At 35.8% G+C, this 26,545-nt stretch overlaps 2 protein-coding genes and 1 long non-coding RNA gene across 6 annotated transcripts in view; all 3 read left to right on the top strand.

Annotated features, from left to right (window-relative positions):
- LOC148943326 (centrosome-associated zinc finger protein Cp190-like) overlaps positions 1-26,545 on the top strand; it is a 651,851-nt gene that overhangs the window by 245,405 nt on the left and 379,901 nt on the right. The window lies entirely within an intron of this gene.
- Positions 1-26,545, top strand: part of LOC148943328 (uncharacterized) — a 406,409-nt gene that overhangs the window by 106,244 nt on the left and 273,620 nt on the right. The window lies entirely within an intron of this gene.
- The window catches only part of eEFSec (eukaryotic translation elongation factor, selenocysteine-specific), a 77,589-nt gene continuing 57,577 nt past the window's right edge, over positions 6,534-26,545 (top strand). The window contains exon 1 of one of the 3 annotated variants that reach the window (XM_089101788.1): positions 6,534-6,667. Coding sequence is in view for 2 of the 3 variants with exons in the window: in XM_089101786.1 (XP_088957912.1) it covers positions 6,905-7,175 (271 nt within the window). In the remaining variant the exon portion in view is untranslated. Of the gene's footprint in view, positions 6,668-6,879; positions 7,176-19,653; positions 19,996-26,545 lie in introns of those variants that run through there. The other 2 variants (XM_089101786.1, XM_089101787.1) reach the window with 2 other exon arrangements.

Below are 26,545 nucleotides of genomic sequence, written 5' to 3'. Positions count from 1 at the left end.
CTCTCCTGAACTCAGAAATTCCTGAGTACCCATGGGAACATGTAGGTACTGACTTACTGTTTTGGGAAGGAAGGAATTATTTGGTAACTACCGACTATTACAGTCGATACATCGAGGTGGACAAACTAGACAGTACCAGCTCGGGAAGCGTTATAACCAAGCTAAAGAGCCAATTTGCAAGACACGGGATCCCACAAATACTTACCTCCGACAACGGCCCCCAATTTGCAGCAGATGAATTCAGAAACTTTGCAGAACGATGGAGAATCACGCACCGCACGTCCAGCCCCAGATATCCTCAAAGCAACAGCCTCAGCAAAAAAGCGGTCCAGACAGTCAAAAGGCTAATGTCAAAAGCACTGGCTGACAAATCAGACCCATATCTAGCCCTCCTTGAATACCGCAACACCCCCGTAGACAATTTAGCTTCTCCAGCACAGCTACTGATGAGCCGCCAGATAAGATTGGTAATGCCGTCAATAGAACACAACTTCGTGCCAAAAGCTGTGCCCAATCAGGAGTACAAGGAGGCCAGAAAAAAGCAACAAGAAGCTAAGAAGGAGGCCTATGACAGACATACACATCCGATCAAACCGTTTGCACCAGGCCAGCCAGTATGGCTCAATAAAACTGGACAAGCAAAAGAAAGATGGATCAAGGCCCACGTAACCGGCAGATACGACGAGTCAAGTGACCGTTCACTCACTGTTGAGACAGAAGACGGAACAGTATACCGACGCAACAGGACGTTTATACGCCCCAGATACAGTACTAATGGCTGCACATACCTGCAGAACAACGGAACAACATTAACGAGCATGGAGGTACCTTTAGTACCCGAATCATCATATTTATCCCCCACGAAATCGAGTCCATCGAGCGACGCCAGTCGAAAGCTTAGCCCACGCGAAGAATCTTTCGAGACGCCAAGAGCAAATCAACAACCAAGCGTTCAGAAATCGCAGAACTCACCTTCTGGTTCCAAAGCTGGAACAACGTCGTTTGCAGCGCAGCCAAATGTGAACCCGACAAGATCCGGGAGGATTTTGAAGACGCCGTCTAGATTAAATCTATAGCTACGATGATCTCCTTTGATGACTTGAAGAGCCAGCAAGTCCAAAAGAAGGAAGATGTAGAGTTCTCTATTGAAGTGCATTCCATACATTGTTTCTTACTTATTCGATTATTTATTTATATTTATTTTGTAGGTGCTTGGGTCACAATTAGATGCTTAACTGTTTGATGCTTACCTGTTTATGCTACCTGCTTACGCTACCTGCTTACGCTTAACCTACCTGCATACACTTGAACAGAAAACTCTACAATTATAAACCCATTTCTTCAAAGTTATGTAATCCACAGGTATTTGAATTAGGTTATCAAATTGGTAGAATTTATGAAACACTTAAGAGCCAAGCCATGTCTAATTAGAGTAAAGCCAAGACAGATAGTCTCTGTGAGAGGAAAAGCTGGCATGACTTTTTTTTGTATAAAATGAGTATTTTCACCACTAGATGATAGTCTATCATCCATTGGACTTACATGCAACTGAGATTGTTTGTATTATATGAGCTTTTGCTACTGGGAAAGCCCAGTGGAATTACAGTAGTGGTGACCAAGATTTTTGGGTTGACTCATGACAGACAATGTCCACTGGACTTGTAGGCACAATGGGGGGGGGGGCTGTGAAAGTGTAAAAAACACTGAGTTTTGCCTAAGGGGAACGCTAGTCATTTTTCACAACACAGTTGGATGAACAATTTTGAAATGAGTTTTGCTATTTTAAACATTCTTCTTTTTCTGTTAGGTGAATGGCAAAGACTAAGCATGGCAAAAAAGATTCTCAAAACCAACATTCTTATTCTTTATCCTGTTGATCATGAACAGTCAATGCCTGTTGAAATATAACTTTAACAAGATGGATTTAATTAATTAAATAGTAAGTTTTAAGGCAATGTTTGAACCCTTTTCTATACCCAAAAATTAGAGAAAATGTATCATCTTTTAGGGACCATAAAGGGCTTAAAATTGAAATTCTGAGTAAGGTTATTATACTTACAGGATCCTCAGTGCCTTTGGGGAAACATCCCTGTTATAGTACTCTCTAGATGGCTGTCAGTTGCTTTGCCAAGTCTTGTTTCTCTGATACTTGGCTATCTGATACTGCAATTTAAACTGTGGGTATGGGTCTCCCCAGAATGTATGGCCAGCAGAGCCTCAGCATAACATCAACTTTGGAGGAGTATGTATAGATGGTAGTGTTAACAGTTTTAAGTCACTAAAGTCAGATGTTTTAAGAGTTGTATGTGTACATGTGTTCTTTCCAGAATCAGTCAAGTCCATTTTTGAATGCATTTAGGGTGTCTGCTTTCACAACACTTTCTGGGAGACTGTTCTGGTTGTCTGCAGCTCTTACACTCCAGAAATTGGCTCTTGATTTTTTTGGGCATGGGATTTGAACACTTTTACCAAGTGACCTCATGTAGTCAGGGTTTTGGGGAGCTGAAAGTAATTTTTGAAGCTGTATTTTACCAACTTGTTTTTCATTCTTCTAATTCACAGCAGGCAGGCTATTCATTTGATACTATTTAGCCCTTTTCTTTTTGCTTCACTCTGTGGGCAACAGAGCTACTGCCTTGGTTGTCTCTTATTTATTAAATATTCTCAGGTATCTTTCAGTAGATCTTTTAACTCAAGGAGTTCAAATATAAAATGATAGATATCAATTTCTGTGCTCTGTGTGCAGGTATAGTTGGCTAGGCTCTTGGCTGATTGTGAGATTTTGTGGTGTTTAAAGTATTTTAACAGTTTACAAAGCAAGGTATGCTGTGCAGACGTCAGCATATTACATTCAAATAGGCAATGGTCAATTGTTTCATTATTCATATTACAATGCCTGCAAAGAGGGGACAGGGGAATTGAACCACTTGAATTAGAAAACTTGTATGAGAATGCAAAAAAATTTAGTCCATTTGTTCCAGAACAAATTCTATGAAAAATTTTAGAAAGATACTTATTGGGAAAGGGGGAAAGGATAGGATTAATGTTATTAAAATTAATATCTGATAGCCTCCATTGGTAAATATCTCTAATTGGGATTGGTCTCCCACTTGGCTGGTCAATATTTATAGCATTTTTTGCTATTTCATCAACCTTATGATTACCACTTATGCCAGAGTGACTAGGAATATACTGAAAATAAGTTCTTGTGCCACTTGAAGCAAGATTATCTATAATACTGAGACAATGATAATTGTCAATGTCCAACTTATACTGAGGAGCTGAGGCCAGCAACTCAAGGCTTGATAGAGAGTCAGAATATATGATAATATTACTTGAATTTGCAATCAAAGGTTGGTTTTCCTTAAGGTGTTCTAATGCCATGATTATGGCATTTAACTCAGCAGACATTATAGATAAATTATTATATAATCTCACGCCCATTGCAATTTTCAGGTGAGGAAGGAAAGCACCACTTTCAACCTTCTCATTCATTTTTGTCCCATCAACATTTATTTGGAAGTGATTTTTATAGGTAATTGTATAAAGTTCTGCAAATTTTTTCTGGACAAAAGCAATGGGGGTTAAATCTTTATTCCACTTTGAGAAGTCAGTATTGATTATGGGACTTGACCAATTCCATGGAGGGGATTGGGGGAAAGTGGGTGCAATAGACTTTGCTGGTATGGGGAACTTCTTCTGAATATTGGCATACTCATCTGCAATGCCTCTATACATGGCTGGATTTCTTAACCAGTTATGTAGTGTGTGTGAGCTATTTGATTCAATTTTTGTAAAATGTTTTGTCAAGAGAAAGCTACGTCTCTCCCTTATTGTTGTTAATCCACTCTCCATAAGCAGAAACTTGGTGCTTGTGGGTTTCCTAAGACCAAATGTGAGACATATTATATCATTTTGTGTTGTTTCAATTTTTTGCATCTGGGTCTTTGCACAATCACCATAGACGATGAGCCCATAGTCAATATGGGGTCTTACATGTGATTTGTAAAACTGGAGTAAGGTTTTCTCCTTACGGCCCCAAAGTGTGGAAAGAAGTCTTTTTAGTATATTTGTTTTTCTTTAGCATTTTTTTATTGTGTTTGAAATGTGGAGGTGGAAATTAAGTTTTTGGTCAAGCATGAGACCTAGGTAATTAATATGATTATCTTCTGGAATAGTTTTTTCTATTTAGTTAGTTTTGCATTAACATGGTTTTGCTTTTGGTGAAATTGGATTATTTTTGACTTGGTAGGTGCAATGGGTAAGTCTGAATGTTGAGATAATTTTTCAAATTGGAAAAGTGACTTTTGCAGATTTGACTGTGCTATCTCAAAGGTGTTGCCAGATGACCACAGCACCAGATTGTCAGCATATTGTAGATTTTTGTGGGGTAGGTTCATGTCCCTGAGATATAGGGCAAACAGGAGGCAACTGAGGACTGCTCCCTGAGGTAGGCCTTTGGTTGTTGTCTTTTGGGGTGAAGAGGCTGAACCAACACAAACAATGAAACTTCGCACTTCTATGAAGAATTTAATAAAAGATAATAGCTTAGGGGGTACTCCAAGGTTTGCAAGTTTGTTTAAAAGGATTTGGTGGTTCACATTGTCATATGCCCCTTCAAAATCTAGGAAAGCTGCAACTAGGACATTATTTTTTGAGAAAGATTCATTTATTGCATTTGTTAGCAAAATGAAAGCATCTGTTGAGAAGTGGTGTTTCTTGAATCCAGTTTGAGTGTGATGGACCATGGTGTTGTTTCCAGCAAATCAGAGGAGTCTCTGATTTATCATTTTCTCCCCTATTTTCCCCATCACGGGAGCAATCATTATGAGTCTATAGGACTAAGGGTTCTCTTTTAGTTTTTTTTTCTTTAGAATTGGTAGGAGGGATGAACATTTCCATATATTGGGGAACATAGAAGATGCCCAAGCGTGATTATAACAATTTAGCATTTCTTGTTTGCATGAAGGGGTGATATTCTTTATCCATGTAGGGTGTATATTGTCATACCTGCCACTAGTTTTGGTCCTAATATGATGTATTGCATTATTCATTTCCTGGATTCAAAATGTGCTAGTTATATACTCGGATCCTGGGCGTGGTTGGCAACTTGGGTTCATAGGAATTTGGGACATTTTGATTATTTGATGTTAGCTTGTTAACAAAAAGAGTTGCAAATAGCTTAGCTTTTTCATTATCATTGTCATAATGGGTATTATTATGTATAAGCTCATACAGGAGGGGGTTGGGAGAAGTCTTTTCCCCACAGATGTGGCTTATGACTTTATGTATAATTGGCTCATGTGTTTCTCTGTAGAGATTATTTGCAAAATTATTCCAGTATTTATATTTAGCATCTATTATAGTCCTTTTTAGATTAGATTCTGCTTGTAATTTTTTAAAATATGTAGTAGGTGATGGTTTTTTTTATGAATTCTTTGGGAAATATCTAGCAGATCCTCCTCCACCTTTTGGAGTGCCCACACTTCAGAACCATACTTGACCACAGTCATTACTGCAGCTTCCAATATTCTGGTCTTCATCAATCGTATGGCATTGAATATCACTTATCTGTATTTTAGACACTTATGCAAGGATTGGTTTTGGGAGGTGAATTGTATGGAAAACATAAAACGTTATCTACAAGAGGGAAATTGTCTCAGGAGGGAAATTGTCTACAAGAGGGAACTCGAACCCCTTATATACAAAAATTCCTATTTGCAGGAGAAAGGGGTCACATTAAGCTCAAAAATGCTTTACAGTTCTTGATAGTGTATACACTTATTGGACTAAAACTTGGATATTGAAGGGTAAAAAACCATCAGAATCCGGAGGCTATTTAGTCTCAAATTATGGACATGACCAGTTGTATTATTTCAATTTTTTGGTCACATTTGCAGCATAAAATATCACGTTTCACGAAGTCTTGTCAATGCTACTGAAATGTATATCAAGCATTTATGCAGAAATATATTTCAGATTGTTCGGATTTGGAAAGGGGGTTGATAAAATGACAATAAACAAGCTTGGTATATGAAAAATAAAGTAAGTCATGGGAAATTGTAATACTTTTTAAATTTGCTTTCCATGTATTTTGTCATTATTAAGTTTCTTAGTCCGAATTGACAAAGGGTTAAGGATTTTGAATTCGTTTTAATTCTTAGAATTCTGTCTTGGAAGACTGAATCATAAGGAATTTCACTAAAAAGGGATTTTGTGCATTTTGATTGCAAAGCTCATTTCCACCAGGAAAGTACTCAAAGAATTAGAAGGAAACTTAAGCTTTTTAATAGAAAAGTTATGATTGGTGAGTTTAAGATTTTTCAACATATGTACGTGTGATCGTTATCATTTCTAATTTGGCTTGTGGTTCGTTTACACATTACGGAAATTCATGCGGATTTAGCAATCCGTGCGGAAATTCCGTCCGTTTTTGTGCTAGAAAAAATCTCTAGCTTTCCGCAACGTTTTGGTAAAATCAGGACGGAATCTTGGCAAGATTTTTAAATGAATAAAATCATGAGTATGGATTATAAAAACTACACGATCTTATAACTTTGGTTCAAGGCTACACGCAGCTTATATGATCCTGCGCACCCAGGCTATAAGAAAACTAAGAAAAATGGGGTCATTTGGCTCTCTATTGTTCAACAGCTTTTAGAATAGGGTAAGAACATAGGTCATGCTGTTGCAATAATTTGAAATATTTGCCTTAAAACGCAGCGTTATGTTAGCCATAGTTCGAACAGATACGGACGGATTTGCGCATGGATTTCCGCAATGTGTAAACGAACCAATAGAAGACGTATTTATGGTTACATCAAAACCGCCGATTCTTGAGTATATGGCTAGCATAAAAAAATTATTTGATTTCTAAAAACGTGTAGGCCTATTGGAAGTGAAGATGAATGTTATCAATTTTAATATAGGAATTCTTGGACATGCTGATTGTGGAAAAACATCTCTGTCAACAGCCTTAAGTACAATTGGTTCAACTGCAAGTTTTGATAAAAATCCACAGTCAGTAGAGAGAGGAATTACTTTAGATTTGGGTTTTAGCTCTTTTTTCATGGATGTTCCAGGTCACTTAAGATCAGAAACAGCTGCCTCAAAGTTCCAAATAACTGTTGTTGATTGCCCTGGGCATGCGTCACTAATAAAGACAATTATAGGAGGTACTTCATACAGATTCTTTAAATCAAACAGTCTTTATGTAATGCAGGCCTAGTCTAGGCTATTGTAGATGTAGGACACCTGTTAATATTAGGCTTAGGTACCATTTTGGTAAAATTATACTTTAGGTACTTTTGGCTATCTTGGAAAGGGGTTAGGTTAGGAAAATGAAACTTTCAGGGATGGGTCTACAGGCTAAAGTAGGCCTATGTCCTGGGAAGTTTGAAGCATTTACCTCTACTCCTTCCTCTAGAGGGCCATCCTGACATTTGGTGACCATTAAAAATTTGTGTGTTTTAAAAGTAGAACTTTGAAAAATACATCTTCTGCTTAAATGAAGAACCACAAAATTGTTTTCAGCTTCACAACTTTGTTCATTTCCAATTTATAAGGTTTTAAAGATATGCAAATACATTTTCTAAATTTTGAAAAAAATAACAACAAAAAAACATTGATATGGCTTAAAATTCTACTCAAATAACAGAATTAGATTTTCAGAACTAAAGCCAGAAAAAAGAAACTGATAGCTGAAAATTAAGGTAAAATGCTGTTTTGTCAAATATTGACCCTCTAGAGGGAGGAAGAGTAGAGGTAGGTACTTCAAAATACCTTACCAGGACATACTTTGGCCTATAGACCTATCCCTGAAAGTTTCATTTTCTTAACCTAACCTTTTTCCAAGATAACCAAAAGGGTAAAGTTCTACAAAATCATATTATTGAGTTAGGACTAAAGTGAATACACCATTCAATGCCTTTTTTATGCTGATTATGAATATAATAAGCATTTCTATTGGAAATGAATTTCAGCCCCCCCCCCTATCGCGCATATACCTAACCAAACACTGAATTGACATAGCTAGGGGGGGGGGCTGAAATTAATTTACAAAATAAATTGTTATTATATTTTTAATAAGAATAAAAAAAGGCCTAAAAGGTTGTTTTAGATATATTCCTAACTCAATAATATGATTTTGTAGAACTTTACTGCCAAAAGTAGCTAAAGTATAATTTTACCACCATTTTAACCCTACTGTTTTGATTTAATTGGTATTAGCTTAGTACTCCCACTTTCCTTAAGGAAAAACTATAAAAGGTAACCTATTGGTGTGCACTTAGTGCTCAAAAGAAAATAGCCTACTATCAAATTTTGAAAACATCTTAAAAAATCATAAAATACTTATTTATATCATTCCTAAAACACTTTAATTTACCTTGATCACCCCTAATGTGCAAATATATAGCCTAGCCCAAAGTATAGGCTTATATTTGCTATGTTCCTTGCAGTTTGCGATGCATCATTCTTTTCTTCAAACAAATTTATGGACAAAGAAGCAACATCAATGGTAATGGTGGAATATTTTGATTACTGACCTATGAATTAGGTGCCTTGATGCACTATTAGGTAACTTGATGCCTTTTTTATGCTCTTTCAGAATATAATAATTGCTTTACTTAGAAATTCAGTTTTAAACTCTTTATGGAACCTTGAAGATGATGAATTTGTAGCTATAACGTTTATATTTATAGCTATGAAAATGGGTCAAATATTGGTTTCAAACTTAGCTTACTATTTGATTATAAACCCATTTCTTCAAAGTTATGTAATCCACAGGTATTTGAATTAGGTTATCAAATTGGTAGAATTTATGAAACACTTAAGAGCCAAGCCATGTCTAATTAGAGTAAAGCCAAGACAGATAGTCTCTGTGAGAGGAAAAGCTGGCATGACTTTTTTTTGTATAAAATGAGTATTTTCACCACTAGATGATAGTCTATCATCCATTGGACTTACATGCAACTGAGATTGTTTGTATTATATGAGCTTTTGCTACTGGGAAAGCCCAGTGGAATTACAGTAGGGGTGACCAAGATTTTTGGGTTGACTCATGACAGACAATGTCCACTGGACTTGTAGGCACAATGGGGGGGGCTGTGATATTTTAAAACACACTGAGTTTTGCCTACTGGGAACGCTAGTCATTTTTCACAACACAGTTGGATGAACAATTTTGAAATGAGTTTTGCTATTTTAAACAGTCTTCTTTTTCTGTTAGGTGAATGGCAAAGACTAAGCACGGCAAAAAAGATTCTCAAAACCAACATTCTTATTCTTTATCCTGTTGGATCATGAACAGTCAATGCCTGTTGAAATATAACTTTAACAAGATGGATTTAATTAATTAAATAGTAAGTTTTAAGGCAATGTTTGAACCCTTTTCTATACCCAAAAATTAGAGAAAATGTATCATCTTTTAGGGACCATAAAGGGCTTAAAATTGAAATTCTGAGTAAGGTTATTATACTTACAGGATCCTCAGTGCCTTTGGGGAAACATCCCTGTTATAGTACTCTCTAGATGGCTGTCAGTTGCTTTGCCAAGTCTTGTTTCTCTGATACTTGGCTATCTGATACTGCAATTTAAACTGTGGGTATGGGTCTTCCCAGAATGTATGGCTAGCAGCCTCAGCACAACATCAACTTTGGAAAAGTGTGCACAGATGGTAGTTTTAACAGTTTTAAGTCAATAAAGTCAGATGTTTAAGAGTTGTGTGTGTACATGTGTTCTTTCCAGAATCAGTCAAGTCCATTTTTGAATGTACTTAGGGTGTCTGCTTACACAACACTTTTTGGGAGACTGTTCCGGTTGTCTGCAGCTCTTACACTCCAGAAATTGGCTCTTGATTTTTTTGGGCATGGGATTTGAACACTTTTACCAAGTGACCTCATGTAGTCAGGGTTTTGGGGAGCTGAAAGTAATTTTTGAAGCTGTATTTTACCAACTTGTTTTTCATTCTTCTAATTCACAGCAGGCAGGCTATTCATTTGATACTATTTAGCCCTTTTCTTTTTGCTTCACTCTGTGGGCAACAGAGCTACTGGCTTGGTTGTCTCTTATTTATTAGATATTCTCAGATATCTTTCAGTAGATCTTTCAACTCAAGGAGTTCAAATATAAGATGATAGATATCAATTTCTGTGCTCTGTGTGCAGGTATAGTTGGCTAGGCTCTTGGCTGATAGTGAGATTTTATGGTATTTGAAGTATTTTAACAGTTTACAAAGCAAGGTATGTTGTGCAGACATCAGCATATTACATTCAAATAGGCAATGGTCAATTGTTTCATTATTCATATTACAATGCCTGCAAAGAGGGGACAGGGGAATTGAACCACTTGAATTAGAAAACTTATATGAGAATGCAAAAAAATTTAGTCCATTTGTTCCAGAACAAATTCTATGAAAAATTTTAGAAAGATACTTATTGGGAAAGGGGGAAAGGATAGGATTAATGTTATTAAAATTAATATATGATAGCCTCCATTGGTAAATATCTCTAATTGGGATTGGTCTCCCACTTGGCTGGTCAATATTTATAGCATTTTTTGCTATTTCATCAACCTTATGATTACCACTTACGCCAGAGTGGCTAGGAATATACTGAAAATAAGTTTATGCCACTTGAAGCAAGATTATGTATAATACTGAGAGAATGATGATTGTCAATATCCAACTTATATTAAGGAGCTGAGGCCAGCAACTCAAGGCTTGATAAAATGTCAGAAAATACGACAATATTACTTGAATTTGCAATCAAAGGTTGGTTTTCCTTCCGGTGTTCTAATGCCATCATTTTGGCATTTAACTTAGCAGACATTACGGATACATTATTATATAATCTCTCGCCCATTGCAATTTTCAGGTGAGGAAGGAAAGCACCACTTTCAACCTTCTCATTCATTTTTGTCCCATCAACAAATATTTGGAAGTGATTTTTATAGGTAATTGTATAAAGTTCTGCAAATTTTTTCTGGACAAAAGCAATGGGGTTTAAATCTTTATTCCACTTTGAGAAGTCAGTATTGATTATGGGACTTGACCAATTCCATGGAGGGGATTGGGGTAAAGTGGGTGCAATAGACTTTGCTGGTATGGGGAACTTCTTCTGAATATTGGCATACTCATCTGCGATGCCTCTATACATGGCTGGATTTCTTAACCAGTTATGTAGCGTGTGTGAGCTATTTGATTCAATTTTTGTAAAATGTTTTGTCAAGAGAAAGCTAAGTCTCTCCCTTATTGTTGTTAATCCACTTTCCATAAGCACAAACTTGGTGCTTGTGGGTTTCCTAAGACCAAATATGACACATATTAAATCGTTTTGTATTGTTTCAATTTTTTGCATCTGGGTCTTTGCACATGCACCATAGACAATGAGCCCATAGTCAATATGGGGTCTTATATGTGATTTATAAAACTGCAATAAGGGTTTCTCCTTACAGCCCCAGAGTGTGGAAAGAAGTCTTTTTAGTAAAATTGTTTTTCTATAGCATTTTTTTATTGTCTTTGAAATGTGGAGGTGGAAATTAAGTTTTTGGTCAAGCATGAGACCTAGGTAATTAATATGATTATCTTCTGGAATATTTGTTTTATTTAGAGTTAGTTTTGCATTAACATGGTTTTGCTTTTGGTGAAATTGGATTATTTTTCCCCTGGTAGGTGCAATGGGTAAATCTCAATGTTGAGAGAATTTTTCAAACTGGAAAAGTGACTTTTGCACATTTGACTGTGCTATCTCAAAGGTTTTGCCCGATGACCACAGCACCAGATTGTCAGCATATTGTAGATTTTTGTGGGGTAGGTTCATGTCCCTGAGATATAGGGCAAACAGGAGGCAACTGAGGACTGCTCCCTGAGGTAGGCCTTTGGTTGTTGTCTTTTGGGGTGAAGAGACTGAACCAACACAAACAATGAAACTTTGCACTTCTATGAAGGATTTAATAAAAGATAATAGCTTAGGGGGTTCTCCAAGGTTTGCAAGTTTGTTTAAAAGGATTCGGTGGTTCACATTGTCATATGCCCCTTCAAAATCTAGGAAAGCTGCGACTAGGACATTATTTTTTGAGAAAGATTCATTGATTGCATTTGTTAGCAAAATGAAAGCATCTGTTGAGAAGTGTTGTTTCCTGAATCCAGTTTGAGTCTGAGGGACTATATCATTTTTTTCAACAAACCAGAGGAGTCTGTAATATATCATTTTTTCCACTATATTCCCCATCACGAGAGTAATCATTATGGGTCTATAGGACTCGGGGTTATCGTTGGGTTTATTTTTCTTTAGGGTTGGTAGGAGGGATGAACATTTCCATATATTGGGGAACATAGAAGATGCTTAAGCGTGATTATAACAATTTAGCATTTCTTGTTTGCATGAAGGGGTGATATTCTTTATCCATGTAGGGTGTATATTGTCATACCTGCCACTAGTTTTGGTCCTAATATGATGTATTGCATTATTCATTTCCTGGATTCAAAATGTGCTAGTTATATACTCGGATCCTGGGCGTGGTTGGCAACTTGGGTTCATAGGAATTTGGGACATTTTGATTATTTGATGTTAGCTTGTTAACAAAAAGAGTTGCACTAGCTTAGCTTTTTCATTATCATTGTCATAATGGGTATTATTATGTATAAGCTCATACAGGAGTGGGTTGGGAGAAGTCTTTTCCCCACAGATGTGGCTTATGACTTTATGTATAATTGGCTCATGTGTTTCTCTGTAGAGATTATTTGCAAAATTATTCCAGTATTTATATTTAGCATCTATTATAGTCCTTTTTAGATTAGATTCTGCTTGTAATTTTTTAAAATTTGTAGTAGGTAATGGTTTTTTTTTATGAATTCTGTCCTAGCTGTCTTTTTTGTTCTCCATTTATTTAGGCACTCATTTGTCCAACATGCTTTAGGAATGTGTTTAGGGAATGTTTTCCTAGGTGTTGTCCTGGAGATAGCATGATTAGCTGTATTTATCAGCAAAGACGTCAAGACTTCAGCATGTCTGTCAACTGTTGTGTTTGAAATGCATGAATTTTGAGTGAAACTTGTAATTTCATCATTTAGCTTATTTTGGAACATAGACCAATTTGCTTTAGTGTTGATATATTCGGAGGTATGTGAAAGAGTTTCAGCAGATTCATTTAGGGATCAAACTATAGCAAAGTGGTCAGTACACAGACTGTCAATTTTATTTATGTAAATTTTATTCAAAACATTTAAAGACACATTTTATAGGTGCATTGTGAAGAATTTGTCAGTTTTGGGGTTGAAATACGTATTCAGGTTTAAAGGGGTAGCAACAGCTAATTCATTATTATGTGAAGTCATAAGCTCAACAAATTTACCAGCTTTATTTGCTGGTTTATTCCCTCACAAAAGGCTGTGGGCATTGAAATCTCCACAAATAATGATATTTTTTAACATAGTAGAATTATTTATATAATTAAAGAAATTATGTAGGTTTTTATATTATTCAGCCAAATACTGATACCAATTGCATCAACATCATTTGCAAAATCTGAATAATTGATGCCACAGAATTTTACATTATTTTGAACTAATAAAGCTACCCCACCTCCTTTTCTCTCTGATGATCTATCCTTTCGCAGGATAGTATGTCCCAGAGACTTAATTTGTTGGTTTTGGGTTAAGTGAATTTCCTGGAGGCAAGCATTATTAATAGATTTATTATTCACAAAAGATATTACTTCATTTTACTTGTTTGCTGAGAGTGATCCTATATTCCACTGGATTATTGATGTGTTGTGTAGTTGATTTATTTTTCATATGACTGTGTATCAAAGTTCAGCTTTGTTAAAAGTAAAGCAAGATCTTTTTTTGCTTGAATGAGCATATCATCAGGGATGTAGATTTTTGCCAATTCTGCAATGATTTTTGTTTTCTGTAGTTGATGTATGTTCATGGCCTGAACTGCATTACAGTTTAGAATTAAGCATATATTTGGGGATTGCATGTTTGGTTGTGCATCCTGTTTGTCAGTTAAGTGATTAATTCTTGGTAGTGTTTCTGGTTTGTTTCTTCTTGGGAGGGGGGGCAGGCTGACCTCATCTCACCGGACAAGGAGGCTTGTTGACTTGGTGATTCCTTCTGATAGGATGTGAGCTAGGGGGCTTAGAAGATGATGTTTTATACAGGGTACTTGATGCAGGGGGGGCGTTTGACCTGGGGGTTTTGGTTGGTTTCATTACAGGCTTTATTTGGTATTGTTGGGCAGCATTTGCTTCCATTGCTGCAAATGGGTATGGGATGGCCTTCTCTGTTGCTATTTGGAGTGTTAGAGCTCTTTTCTTATATGCAGGGCATAGTGATTTATTTGTAGATTCATGTGGGCCTTTGCAATTGATGCATGTAGGCTGAGTGTTGTTGCAGGTTGTCAACTCTTTAGGATGGAATGCTTTACAATTACTACACTCTAGGAGAATTTCATTGCATTTGTTTATTGTTTGTCACAGTTTGAGACACTTATGACACTGGATAGGCCTAGGCTTCTATTCTCTGTGTGGTTTGATTTGCCCAAATAGGAATAATTTTTCTGGGATATTAATTTTTTCCTTCAGTGTAAATAAGAAGGATCTACTTGTTTTTAGGCCATTAGAGTTAGGTTTGCCAAGTTTGGTAACATCTTCAACTGGGATTGTATTGCCAGCCCTATCTTAGAGCCCTTCTTTTAACTCCTGAATGAATATTTCTGGGGGAACATTATAAACTACTATTTTTGTTGAGGATGGTTTTGGGTTCCATTTAGATGTATGAATTGTAGTATTCAGAAGGGAATTTAATTTAATTGCTGCCTCTGCTAAATTCTGATCTTGGACAGATTTTAGTGGAGATCTATCCCAGTAAATATTAGGAGAGAACATTGATTTTAGCAATTTGAAAATTGCAACTCTTATTGCAGTAATCTTTTTTATTTTAAAGAGGGTAGTAGGAGTAATTCTAAGGTAAATTCCTAAGTTCTGGGAGGGAGGATCTTGGGCAGGGAGAGGGGAAATGCGTTTGATTGGGGAGATTTTTTTCCTTTTTTAGAGCTTCTAGAAAGGACCTCTTGAAATCCATTATCATCATTTATGGTGACATTAGCCCCTACACTTATCATTGTCCTATTCCCAGAATTTGAGCTATCATTTGAACTTTAAGATAGTGAGCTTGACCAGCCAAGATGGGTATCAGTTTCACTGTTATTTGAGGTGGGATCTGGGGGGACTTTTTTTTTGGAGGACTTCTAATCATTGCCTATTGGAAAAAGCTTTAAACAAAAACAAAACTAAAACAAGAAGGGATAATAAAATGATATCAAACCATCTGCACTACAGACACTTCAGAAATTGGCTCTTGATTTTTTTGGGCATGGGGTTTGAACACTTTTACCAAGTGACCTCATGTAGTCTGGGTTTTGGGGAGCTGAAAGTAATTTTTGAAGCTGTATTTTACCAACTTGTTTTTCATTTTGTACATCTGGATTTGGTCTCTTCTTTTTCTTCTGTACTCGAGTGTTGGAAGTTGCAGTTTCTGTAACCTCTCTTCATAACTCATCTCTTTGAAGCCTGGAAGAAGCTTTGTGGCTCGTCTTTGAACTTTTTATGTCTTGGCTGAGTCTGTTTTACAGTGAGGCCCACATATAATATTACCATACTCAATAGTAGGTCTTACTAACCCTTTGTACAGCTTTACAATGGTCTGCTGGTTGAGATGCTTGAAGCTCCGCCTAATGAGACCAGTGAGTTGAGAGGCCTTTGAAGCTATTTTATTTGTGTGGTTATGAAACTTAAGTTGAGAGTCAATAATGATTCCAAGGTCTCTCTCTGATTCTACTGTCTCTAATGGTACCCTTGCACCTGTTCTACTTTTTATAGTTAGCTGTGGGGTTGTTTCTTTTTTCTTGCTGATCTGTGTGACTTTTGTTTTGCTTGTGTTGAAGTTTAGCCCAAGGTTTTTCAGGTTTTCTGTCAGTTTGCTGATGTCTTCTTGAATGATGACTTTCTCCATGTGTGATGCCATTTTTCTGTAGAGTTTAGTGTCATCTGCAAAAAGTCTTGGTAGAGCTTGAGATACATCTGTTAATTTTGTTGATAAATAGTATGAATAGGAGGGGCCAAACAACACTACCTTGAATGACTCCACTTGTCACTCTGACTGGTTCAGAAAGGGTCTCACCAACCCTGACTCTTTGCATTCAGTTTTTCAGGAAAGACTCAACTCAGTTTAGTAGTTGTGACTGGAGACGAAAATCCTGTGTTTGTTTGACAAGATGTGGATGGGAGATGCTCTCAAATGCTTTTCAACATCAAACGATACTACCAGGATACTGTGGCCTTCTTCCAGATCTTGGGTCCCTTTGTTGAGCGTGTCTAATAGTTGTGTGGTACAACTTTTCTTTGGAAGGAAACCATACTGATCTGGGTTTATCAGTTTGTTCTCTAAAACATGGTGCAGTATGCAGTCTCTGATACACCCTTCCATTAGTTTAAAGACCAGTGACGTGAGATTGATATGTGATTTTGATAACAATACGAGAAAGAATTGGATTTCTATGCTTATTCCAAATATATAAAATTATATATATCATATTGTATAAATAAGAAAAGCAGTTAATAAAAAAATAGCCTATATATAAAAATAACAGCCTACCAGACAATAATTGGATAAGGTTTTTTTTTCTCCTACATTTTGATTAGTTTCATATAGTGAGCTTATTCAGATTTTTATTTCTCACTTATTGCTGGCTATGTCTACTAGTAGCCTACAGTTGTGACAGCTGAGCACTACTAACTATACAAGTGTATGTTTATACTTTGTTGCATTACCCCTCACCTTAGAAGTCTGGGTAGCCTCAGTATACTTGATTATTGATTATAGAATCTGCACACCTGTTGGCAGTTTTGAAATTGCAGCCAGTTTAGTAGCCTATTACCAGTGTGATGCCCCCTCCACAAAGTAACAAACGTCAGAAACCAATTACTCCTGAAAAAGGCATTGATAAATGTGCTGTTGCTTGGTGTTTGTTTGGCAACAGTTTTTGTGCTATACAATTTGATAAATGTGACCAATGGTTGTGTGCACAATGCTTATCAATGTCCTCCTCTGAATATGATATCTTTGTAAAAATGAATAACTGACTTGGTAGCACCTGGGTATGCCCCATGTGTAAATCTAGAGGTTCAGCCCAGTAAGATCTTCCCCAGCTACTGACTTCAGCTCTTAATGAGCATTGTAGTGAAATGAAAGCTATGTAGGTTGGTTTTCAAAATGAAATGCATACCTTTCTTGAAGGTATTAATGCTAGAGTTGAGAGTCTAGAAAATATTATCTCATTTAAGGTGTCCATGGCCAATGTTGAGGAAATGGTCAATCATACCATTGTTGATAAGCTGAAAACTGAAGTTTAAAAGATGGTGCTACAAAAAAAGACAGACTGGAAAGACGCATGAATTTAGTTGCTTATGGTCTTCCACCCCAAACCAATGACTTACAGGTCTTACAATATTTTCTAAAAAACAGGTTTCAAATTGATGTAGGTGCAGTGACCAATTTGCAAAGGCTGACAAGCACTAACCCTAACTCAAATGCTCCCAACTCATCCAATCAAACAGATCCATTACTGTTCTCAGTCAGTTCCTTTAAATCTAAAATTGACATCCTAACACAGTCCCGCATTAAAAAGGGAGACATTCGTTTCTATGCTGATACCTCAAAAGAAGACCGTCTACACAGGAAAGAATTAGTAGAAGAAATCAAGAAAAGAGCTGCTGCTGGTGAGCAAAATTTAGGAATTAAAAATTGTTGTATAGTGATAAAAACGGGGAGCCATTACCCCAAAGAACAGAATGGCCCTTTAAAACCGTATTCCCTGCCTCTACATAGTTTTAACAAACAAAGTAATTTATCTGTTCTATATACAAACGCAGACTGTTTATCTACAAAAATTGATGAATTTCATGCCCTAATATCAACCTGCAAACCCCATGTTATTGTTATTACAGAATCACTACCCAAGAATTGTTAGCACCCAGATGTATTTTTCCAGCAAGTGCCTGATTATAATCTCATTATAAATACTAATTATAAGCGTGGAATTTTCATTTATGTTCATACCTCATTAAAGTATATTGAAGTTAATGACCCAATTTCTTCAATTATAAGTGAATCCTTAGTAGTTGATGTGAAATTACCCGGGTCCTCAATTGCTTTTAGAGCCATTGTAGCCATTTATCGTAGTCCTAGTGTTTGTGAATTGTCTTCATTTAATAATATAAAAATATTGCAGTATTTATCCATTATCTCTTTATCTAGTTCTAAGTTTCTAGCAGTTGCTGACTTTAACCTGCCTTCTATTGATTGGACATCAAGTACAACACAACTTTCTGATGAGTCATTTGAAAATCAATTCCTAGAAACTTTGCATGAGCATTATTTGCATCAGCACATTCAAAACCCTACTCATTTGCGCGCTAATTCAACTCCTTCGGTTTTAGACCCTGTAATTACAAAATCACCAGATGATGTTGCTAGTGTTGAGTTTTTGCCACCACTAGGAAAAAGTGGTCATTTGGTACCCATCAAAGGCTACAAGCCTAAGAAAATATGTATGATTGTTAAGAAAGGGGAGAAACACCTCCAAAAATTCAAGGAATCTTAATGAAAAGTGCACCATCTGATTCAGTGTGTCAACCCTACCTTAAAGGTTTCAACCTCCTATCTGCAAAAATGTGGAATTTTGTATTTTTGTCAGAAGAAAGATCATAGATGCATGTTCATTTGTTTTTTGCGGTTTTTTTTGCCAGGGTAATTGTATCAGATCAATGGTCCAAGAATATTATAAGAGGGCTTGTTCAAACAAATTTTCAAAGTTATAGTGCCTTTAAAGTGACCAAAATTGTTGGAGGGCAACTAGGATAAAGGCACCAATGATTTGACAGTTTTTGTAAAAAGAACAGTTTTCTACTCCAGAAGTTTTAATTTAAAGACTTTTGGTTAGAAAGGGTTTTGGTATGTATGAAAAACATCTAGGAATCTAACTATTTGATGAGAAGTTTTAGGCTTTATCTGAAAAGGGTACAAAACTCCGATTTTCCGAAATTAGAGCATTTTCACCTACAAATTTGATACAAGAAAAAAGTTACCTGTTTTCAATGCAAGTCAGAACCCAATTTGACATGTTTTGAAATACTTAGGGAATACTTGTGGGCAGAACCTGGTGTATTCAACATGTGTCAAAATACTTAGGGAATACCTGTTGTTGGAACCTGGTATATTTGACATGTATATTCTGGTTTCTTTGTTTTCTTCAACTTCATTTAATGTATAAAAGTATGAAACACTATGCAAAAAGTAGAAGCAATAAAACTAACAAAATCATTTCAGGTATGTTGTATTTGGTATAACAACATTGGTTTAACAAATTTTAATATACATTATTAAATACAAATAGTTTTGGAATGTCACTTGCCTCTCCATATTTTAAAAAAGATATAAAAATTCTTGAAGATGTCCAGAGACGTGCCACTAAAGTCATATCTGGCATGCAAGAGATTTTCTATCCTGTAAGACTATCAAAGTTGAATCTCCCTGCACTTGTATACAGGAGAAATAGAGGGGATGCCATTTTAGCCTTAAAGTTATTTAGGGCTAATTAACATTCTCCCAGCTTTATTCCCTGCTGTTAGCACCAATTCAAGAACTAGAGGTCATCATTTGAAACTTGTCAAGCAGTCTACAACATCTAGAGTCCGTACTCAATTCTTCTCAACACGTATTGTCAACAATTGGAACAAATTATTTAATGAAAATGTTACTGTTGAATCTGTTGACGTTTTTAAACAAAGGGTAGATGCTGAGTGGTCCTCCAAAGAGTGTAAATTCAATTGGGATGCTATCAAAGATGGAGCAGCACCTGGTCACCAGTGATTCTTGCATACAATTAGTCATCATTCCAGAGCTCTACAAGGAGAAATCCTGGGGGGAGGACTGTAAGTTAAGAATTTTTCCTATTGTTTACATATAGTATTTTTTATTTGTTAGTAAACAGAGATTTTTGGAGAGGGGGAATTTTTTGTGGGGCGATTTTGTATTGGCAGGAAAGTTTCCAGGGATGAACTTACGACAAGGAATTTTACACAGGAGAATGTGTCAGAAGTTTTATACAAAATCTGACTTTCTCTTTGCCAGTTCAATTTTTCATATAGAGATGTTCCAGGGAAATCCCTTCCCCCACAGTACCTGGGGGAATGGCTATAATTTATGGGTTTTGCTTATTGTTTACATACAGTATTTGTTATTTTTATGTAAACAGATATTTTTGGGGAGTGGGAATTTTGTGCACTGGGAATTTTCCATTGGGAGATTTCAAATGGACAGGAAGTTTTGAGAGATGAACTTACAAGGGAAAATTTTATATGGGAGAATTTGCCAGAACTTCTACACAAAATTTATCTTACTTTCTCTTTGCTGATTCAATTTTACATCTAGAGATGTTCCGGGGAAATTTTCAGAGAGGTTAAAGTTGCCTTGGGAATTTTTCTGTGGTAGGGAGGGATTTCCCATGGGATAAATTCTTTATGAGGAAGTTTTCCGTGGGAGAAATTCTTCATGGCAGAATTTTCTGCAGGAGAGATTCTCCATGGGAGAATTTTCCCTGGTAGAAACTTCCCATTTGGAGGACAGAATTTCCAGGAAAATTTCCCATCAAAGTGTTTTTCTGGTATGATTTGAAAAAAGAGTAAGAATTAAATGAAAAATAATCTTTTTTCAAATGAAAGTAGACAAAAAAGAATTTCCTAGGCGAAATTGTCTGCTAGAAAATTTCCGGGTGGAATTTTCAGGAGGTATGGATTTGTGTTCGGGGAGGGTGATGTTGTTGGGAGAGGGGGGAATTGTCCACCAGAGGAGATAGGCAGATTTGCCTGCATTATTTGACAGTAATCAGAAATTAAACAATAAAAATAGTTTTTTTCAACTGAAACTAGGGAGGAACATTGCTTAAAACAAAAATAAATCCTACCGCATGCAAAGGGAGATACACCCTCCTCAATACCTTGCCTTATATGGTAAGGTTTGACTTTTTAATAAGAAGCTTTTTCAAAATACTAAAAAAAAAAATTATGAGGGGCATCCCTTTCATGTACAGAATAATTTCTGTTTGTTTTAAGTTTTAATGCTGAGCCTTACTTTCAGTTGAAAAAACGTGTTTTTTATTTATTTCATAACTGAAAAGTAGAACCAATTCTCAGGGGAAAACATTGACATGTTGCTGATTTTGAATAGCCAAAAGTTGCCAGTAGGTTATCTATCTTTATCCTGAGACCAAGGAATTTCAAATTTGGATTTCTTTGATATTCATTTATGTAATCAAAGTTTGTTTTTATTGTTTGGTTTTATACTATTCTAAGTTTGAAAAAAAATATTGTGCAAAATACATTTTAAATATAATTTTGTATTTAACTTTGACAAAGGCAGGAATTAATCAAAAATATCAAGTATCAAAAGTAAAAATATTGATATATCATTTAATCAAATTGTTGCCCAGCACTAAAATGAAGTGCTTTTATGAATGATACAAGTAAGTATTTTAGGATGTTTTGAAGTTGGTTTCAGGATTTTACTGTGTTTCCTTTTCAGTAAGCTAACTGTGCACTAATACCCTATATGATTCTAAAAATTTCTTTAAAGCATTGTAGAATACTAAGCTAGGATACATCATTCAGAATGTCTAGGCCTATCACTAAATATTGTTTCCCCTCCAAGAGCTTTAGCAAAGGTCCTATTCTTGTAGGCTGTGGTATACTAGATAAACACATTAAAGCAAATAGTAATATGTACAAGAATAAAATTGCTGTGGTTAAGGTAGGAAATGAGGTTAGTTGCTGCTTCTGTATTAAATCAGGAGTGTAGCAGGGCTGCATTCTATCCCTATCTAATGAGCTTTTGATGGACTTTTTCCTAAGGAGCAAAGGCAATGAGAGAACAGAGAATTAGAATTGGAAGTAAAAATGTCCTAAACTTAAATCATACTGATGATTTATGCATCCTAGATGAAAATGTTAGCAAAGTGAATGAACTTTTTAGAGGTTTTGCAAGTTCAGGGTGCAAGGTGCAAGAATAGGTTTAAACACTAATGTCAAGAAGATAAAGTTCCTAAGAATAGGAATAAGTGAAAGCGAAGAGGTGATGTTGCATAACAGGAAGGTCAATCAAGTGAACAGCTTCACTTACTTAGGCAGTATTATTAGTAAAGATGGTGGATGCAATGTAAAAACTAAAAGGAAAATGGCCAAGGCCCAGGGTGTTTTTGTTTTTTCACAGTTGAAAAAGGTTTTGAAGAATAGGAAGATAGGTTTACAAACAAAGATTAGAATATTGGAAGCTCCAGTGATGTCAATGGTCAAATATGGGTCTGAAGGTTGGGCACTCCAAAAAAACAGGAGAGGAGTTGCTAGATGTTTTCCAGAGAAATTGCTCAACATATTTGGTTTTTGGTACCTTACTGACTGATTGTATCTCAAATAGTAAGCTGTATGAAAAATATGGTTCAATCCTGCTATCTAAGGTTATAATCAGAGAAAGGATTAGATGGCTTGGACATGTTTTGTCTATGAAGGATGACAGATTACCAAAAATTGTTCTTGTTTTCCAACCATCTATGACCAAACAAAAAGTGGCTTGTCCTTGAATGGGGTGGGAGGATGTTTGAAGGAAAGATTTAAGGGAAATGGGAACTACTTGGGAGGGTGTAAGGAGAGAGGCTTTGAATAGATTGGGATCAAAGAGCATGTGCTGATCCCAGGCAGTTTGGTGCTGCACTGAGTTGATCTGTCAGTAGTATACATAGCCTAATTTGGGCTATATATTTGTCCATTGAGAGGAGGGTGGGGTAATGTGAAGTAGCAAATGTTCAGGCTAGGTGCTCTACAAACGAAGACATGCTAAAACAAAAAGAGGGGAATTTTTAGATTGCTGATTTCATGCTCTTTTTTGGCTAAAACTAATTAATGATTATTCAGCCCCCCCTCTAAATGGTCTCATATATGCTATAGTTCTAGGCTATATATAAAACTATCATATAATAAAAGTAATACTGTTAGATTCCTTATTTTGTGCTCCTATATAACATAATAGTCATGTTGACAATGTTGCCCTGCCCCCCTCCTGGTGGACCCATATATAGACCTAATAACATATTCATTTTCCTTTGTTTATATTGTTTGACATCTTATTAAACTAGTTACTCTGTAGACTTGAGTGTATACAGTTTAGCCTGAGTTATTGTATTGAATTTTGGATTAAAAGAATATTATTTTAACTTTGTTAAAGTATGAACAATAATGGCAGGAAACTTGATAATTTGATCAATATAAGCATGCTGCATGTTAGAACATAAGAATCTCACAGTTTTAGTTTTTTTTTTAGTTTAGTTTGAAGTAAATCCTGGAGCTATATATGGGACCTTTAGGGGAGGGGGGCATATTTGTCACAAATATGCCTTTAACTATAAAAAAGAACATAAAATTAGCAATCTGTAAATGCCTATCTCCCTGTTTAGCATGTCTCATTCTGGAGAGCTGCTGCTCTGCACATTTACAATTGAAGCAGTCCATATTTTTGATTGATATTGTTCTAAATAATATATTTCTTTGTTGTTTATTTATAATCTTGTTATATGCTATGTATTCTTTGTTAATACTTCCCCAAATTTCTAGCTTAAAAAAAATAGCTTTCTAAGGGATTCCAGTGGAATTGTTGGATAAAATATTATTGCAAAATGAATAACTATGGAAGAAACCATGAGAATGTGATTAACACAAAAATGCTGCCTATTATAAAGTATAGAATGTGATTAAAGAAATTTATATTCTATGCATTGTAAAAAAATATATCCAACTTCACTAAGCATCAAGATCATATATAATATTAAGTTGAGAATATTGAACATATACCTATCTAACTGAATATCTGGATTTTCTATGCCATATACTAAATATATGCCTTTGGATAATAGTTGATCTAAGGCCACAGTATGAATATCTCACTAAGTGGATAAAAACATATCTTGTCTTTCAACATATACATATCATACGTATCAATCTTACATATCAAACTTGATATATTTGATATATCAAGCTCAATAGGTAAGCTTGATATATCAAACTTAAAAGTGATATACTTGATATATCAATACTTGGTACATATCAAGCAGACATAACTTCTCTAAGTTGTTTGGTGATTGCTAGATAAAAATATTTCTTGGCAATTACCAATTACTTTATAATATCCAGCTAGTTGGATGTAAACCTTTTCAGGCAACATAGTGCTATCTGGCTTGCCAGTTTATTCATTCTATTAAAGTAAAAGTAGCATCCTAAGACTAAACTACCATTATTCGCGTGTAGCTTTATTGGGCTATCCCTACATTTAAATGCCTTTAAAATCTACATTTTAAAGGAGATATAATATTAGCAAATTAGTTGGTGATTTTAGACCCCAAAGGATCTTACCTGCATAGCTATTTATTTATTAGCTATTTAATTGAAATATACCTGCAACACCGAGTTTTCCACCGAGCCTCAGTTAATTGTCTCCAAATACAGACAGCTAAACCATTTTTTTCAGATCTTACATATCAAAATTCTTGAGTGTGTTCTGGATAATTAACAAGTATCCCACAATTGAATAACATGTAGGTCCAAACAATTGGAGATTCTTTTCTTTTAGAATAGAATATATTTATTCAATACAATCTGGAGCTAACATGAGCATGTTAATATTAAAAAAAAGTCTTAGAATGGGTTAAAACGTCAATTTGGAACTGTCAGAGTCTGTTAGGGGGGGGGGGATGTTGGATTAATCAATAGGCATTGTGCACAGACTACCACTATTGCTACTACTACAACTGATACAAGTATTACTTGTTCTTGTGCTATGGATTGTAAAAGGGTTTATCTGCAATATATCTGAAATGGGTAAGGGCATTAAAGAGTGAAATTTTCAGGAGATGCTGGGGTGTATGTTGAACAAAATCAATACGTACTGTATGCATGCAGGTTTTTAAAAGAGCAAATTGGCAAAATCTCAGGAACAGCCGAACGTATTAAATTGAACCTTTCAGGGCTGCTACAACTGATAATACCACTTTTACTGCTAATATAACTGCTTATGCTACAACTAGCACTGCTACTGCTATGTTATGACTGTGACTGCTTTTGACTGCTTGGGTTTGTGACTGCTTGAAACTGCGAATACTTGCGACTGCAACTCCAAAACTGCGACCACGACTCCAACCACTTGTGACTGTGACTGTCACTACTTGGAACTGTGATTGCAACTACACGCTACTTTGACTGCAACAACTGCTTGTGTCTGCAGCTAGTCAAGACTGCAAATGCAACTACTTGCAAGTGTGACTGCGAATGCTTGACATAGTGACTGCGAATGCTTGCGACTGTGACTACTTGTGACTGCCTCTGCGACTACTTGGAACGGCGACCATGGCTACCTGTAACTGCAATTGTGACTAGTGGTGACTGCTACTACTGCTACAATAACAACTACTATTACTACCACTACTACTGGTTCTACTACTGCTACTGGTACTACTACTACTACTGCTATTGAATTAAATCGTAACAGTTAAGTGCATCCAGGTTGACGCAATGGCACAGATGCAATATCTCAAGAATGGAATAGGGTATAAATTCTAAAATTTTGGGAAGGTTTAGGGGGATATAAAACTAAATAAAAATAAACTATGTTTATCTAGACTGTCAAAGGAGTGTCTGTGCATTGTCCCAGCAAAAAATAAGAGTATTACATTGGACATTCAGGGTATGTTATTGGAGATGTCGAACGAGATCAAAAGATCTGCGATATCTGAGGAAGGATTAAGAGTATTTAGTTAAAAATGTCAGGGCATGTTAAGTAGGAAATTTAACTAAATCAAGAAGAACTATGTGCGTCCACGGTTGTCAAAAGGGTGTATCTGCGGTATCTCAGGAAAGGTTAAGGAAATTAAGTTGAAACTTTCAGGGCATGTGGAGGGGGATGGCTAATTAATATTTATCTATACTCAAGGTTGTAACATGATGGGGGTTATTGTTCCTTCAGGCCTATAGAACCCTAAAGATTATGCAGACTTTCAACACATATACAATATTTGAATAATATCCGCCATACAAATCCATCCAAAGCACTATAGTACAACTATTATTAGAAATTGTTGCATAATTCCGTCCAACATGTAAATAATAAGCAAAAATCTGGATTCTTGTAGAGAAAAACCTAAAAGATGTAAAATATTCTTTAGTTAGCCAATTAAAAAGACATTGTCATATGGAAACGAATATAAATTAATTAAAAAAAAGACTTTCCATCAAAGAAGTTTATCAAATAAAATTAAAGAGCTAGACTAAATCAAAGATAAGCAGAAATAAGGTCAAATAACTTTTCATGCGTAAAACGACCATAATTCGCAATCAATAAATAAATAAAACCCATTCACCTGATATCTCCTAGGATCTCCTAGGAGGA

Source organism: Artemia sp. Qi Xiang Cuo, chromosome 15 (genome assembly GCF_049724085.1).
Source record: "Artemia sp. Qi Xiang Cuo chromosome 15, ASM4972408v1, whole genome shotgun sequence".
NCBI lineage: Eukaryota > Metazoa > Arthropoda > Branchiopoda > Anostraca > Artemiidae > Artemia > Artemia sp. Qi Xiang Cuo.
This window is presented reverse-complemented; position numbering and strand designations above follow the sequence as displayed.